This window comes from Eimeria acervulina, genomic scaffold (genome assembly GCF_000499425.1).
Source record: "Eimeria acervulina Houghton genomic scaffold, Eah_scaff445, whole genome shotgun sequence".
Taxonomy (NCBI): domain Eukaryota; phylum Apicomplexa; class Conoidasida; order Eucoccidiorida; family Eimeriidae; genus Eimeria; species Eimeria acervulina.
In genome coordinates, this window is record NW_013549801.1 from 17,829 (window position 1) to 18,501 (window position 673).

General features: G+C 59.6%; 1 protein-coding gene across 1 annotated transcript in view; it reads right to left on the bottom strand.

Moving 5' to 3' along the window:
• Positions 1-673, bottom strand: part of EAH_00038750 (DNA repair protein, putative) — a gene marked incomplete at both ends in the record, with an annotated part of 9,660 nt that overhangs the window by 8,495 nt on the left and 492 nt on the right. Inside the window, one exon of the mRNA XM_013395429.1 lies at positions 74-509. Coding sequence (XP_013250883.1) covers positions 74-509 — 436 coding nt within the window. The remainder of the gene's footprint in view (positions 1-73; positions 510-673) is intronic.

The following is a 673-nucleotide window of genomic DNA, read 5'->3' on the forward strand; positions in this document are numbered from 1 at the left end:
CGCAGCAGCAGCTGTTGCTGCTGCTGTTGCTGCCGCTTCTGTTTCTGCTGCTGGTGCAGCAGCGCCTCCTCACCCAAGCCAAGCACTGCGTCCAAGGAGCAGCCCTCCCCACCTGCAGCAGCAGCAGCAGCAGCAGCAGCTGTTGCTGCTGCTGCTGCTGCTGCTTCTGTTTCTGCTGCTGGTGCATCTGCGTCTTCCCAGTCGGCAGCAAACTCAGACGGGGAGGGTGGCAGCTCGTCTGCTGCTTCTACTGCTGCTTCAAGCTCTTCAAGCTCCTCTTCATCTGCAGCAAACTCATCATCATCAGCAGCAGCATCTGCTGCTGCTGCTTCTGCTGCGGGGCTGGAGGGGCTCTCGCTTAACCCCCCCGAATGAGGAGGCATCCTTCGAGGAGCAGAGGCCTGGGGAGCCCGCTGTTGCTGCTGCTGCTGGTGCTGCTGCTGCTGCTGGGTCTGCTGCTGCTGCTGATGCTGCTGCTGCTGCTGGTGCTGCTGCTGCTGCTGTTGTAGCTATTAGATAAATCCCAACTGCTGGTGAAGGGGATGTAGCCAAGTGGGCAGCGCATGCAAACAGCAGCAAACTGCCGCCTCGCACACAGCTGCTGCTGATACCCTTCTGCAGCAGCAGCAGAGGCTGCAGCGATAAGGGTCTTTGTTTTTATTGCTGCAGATCC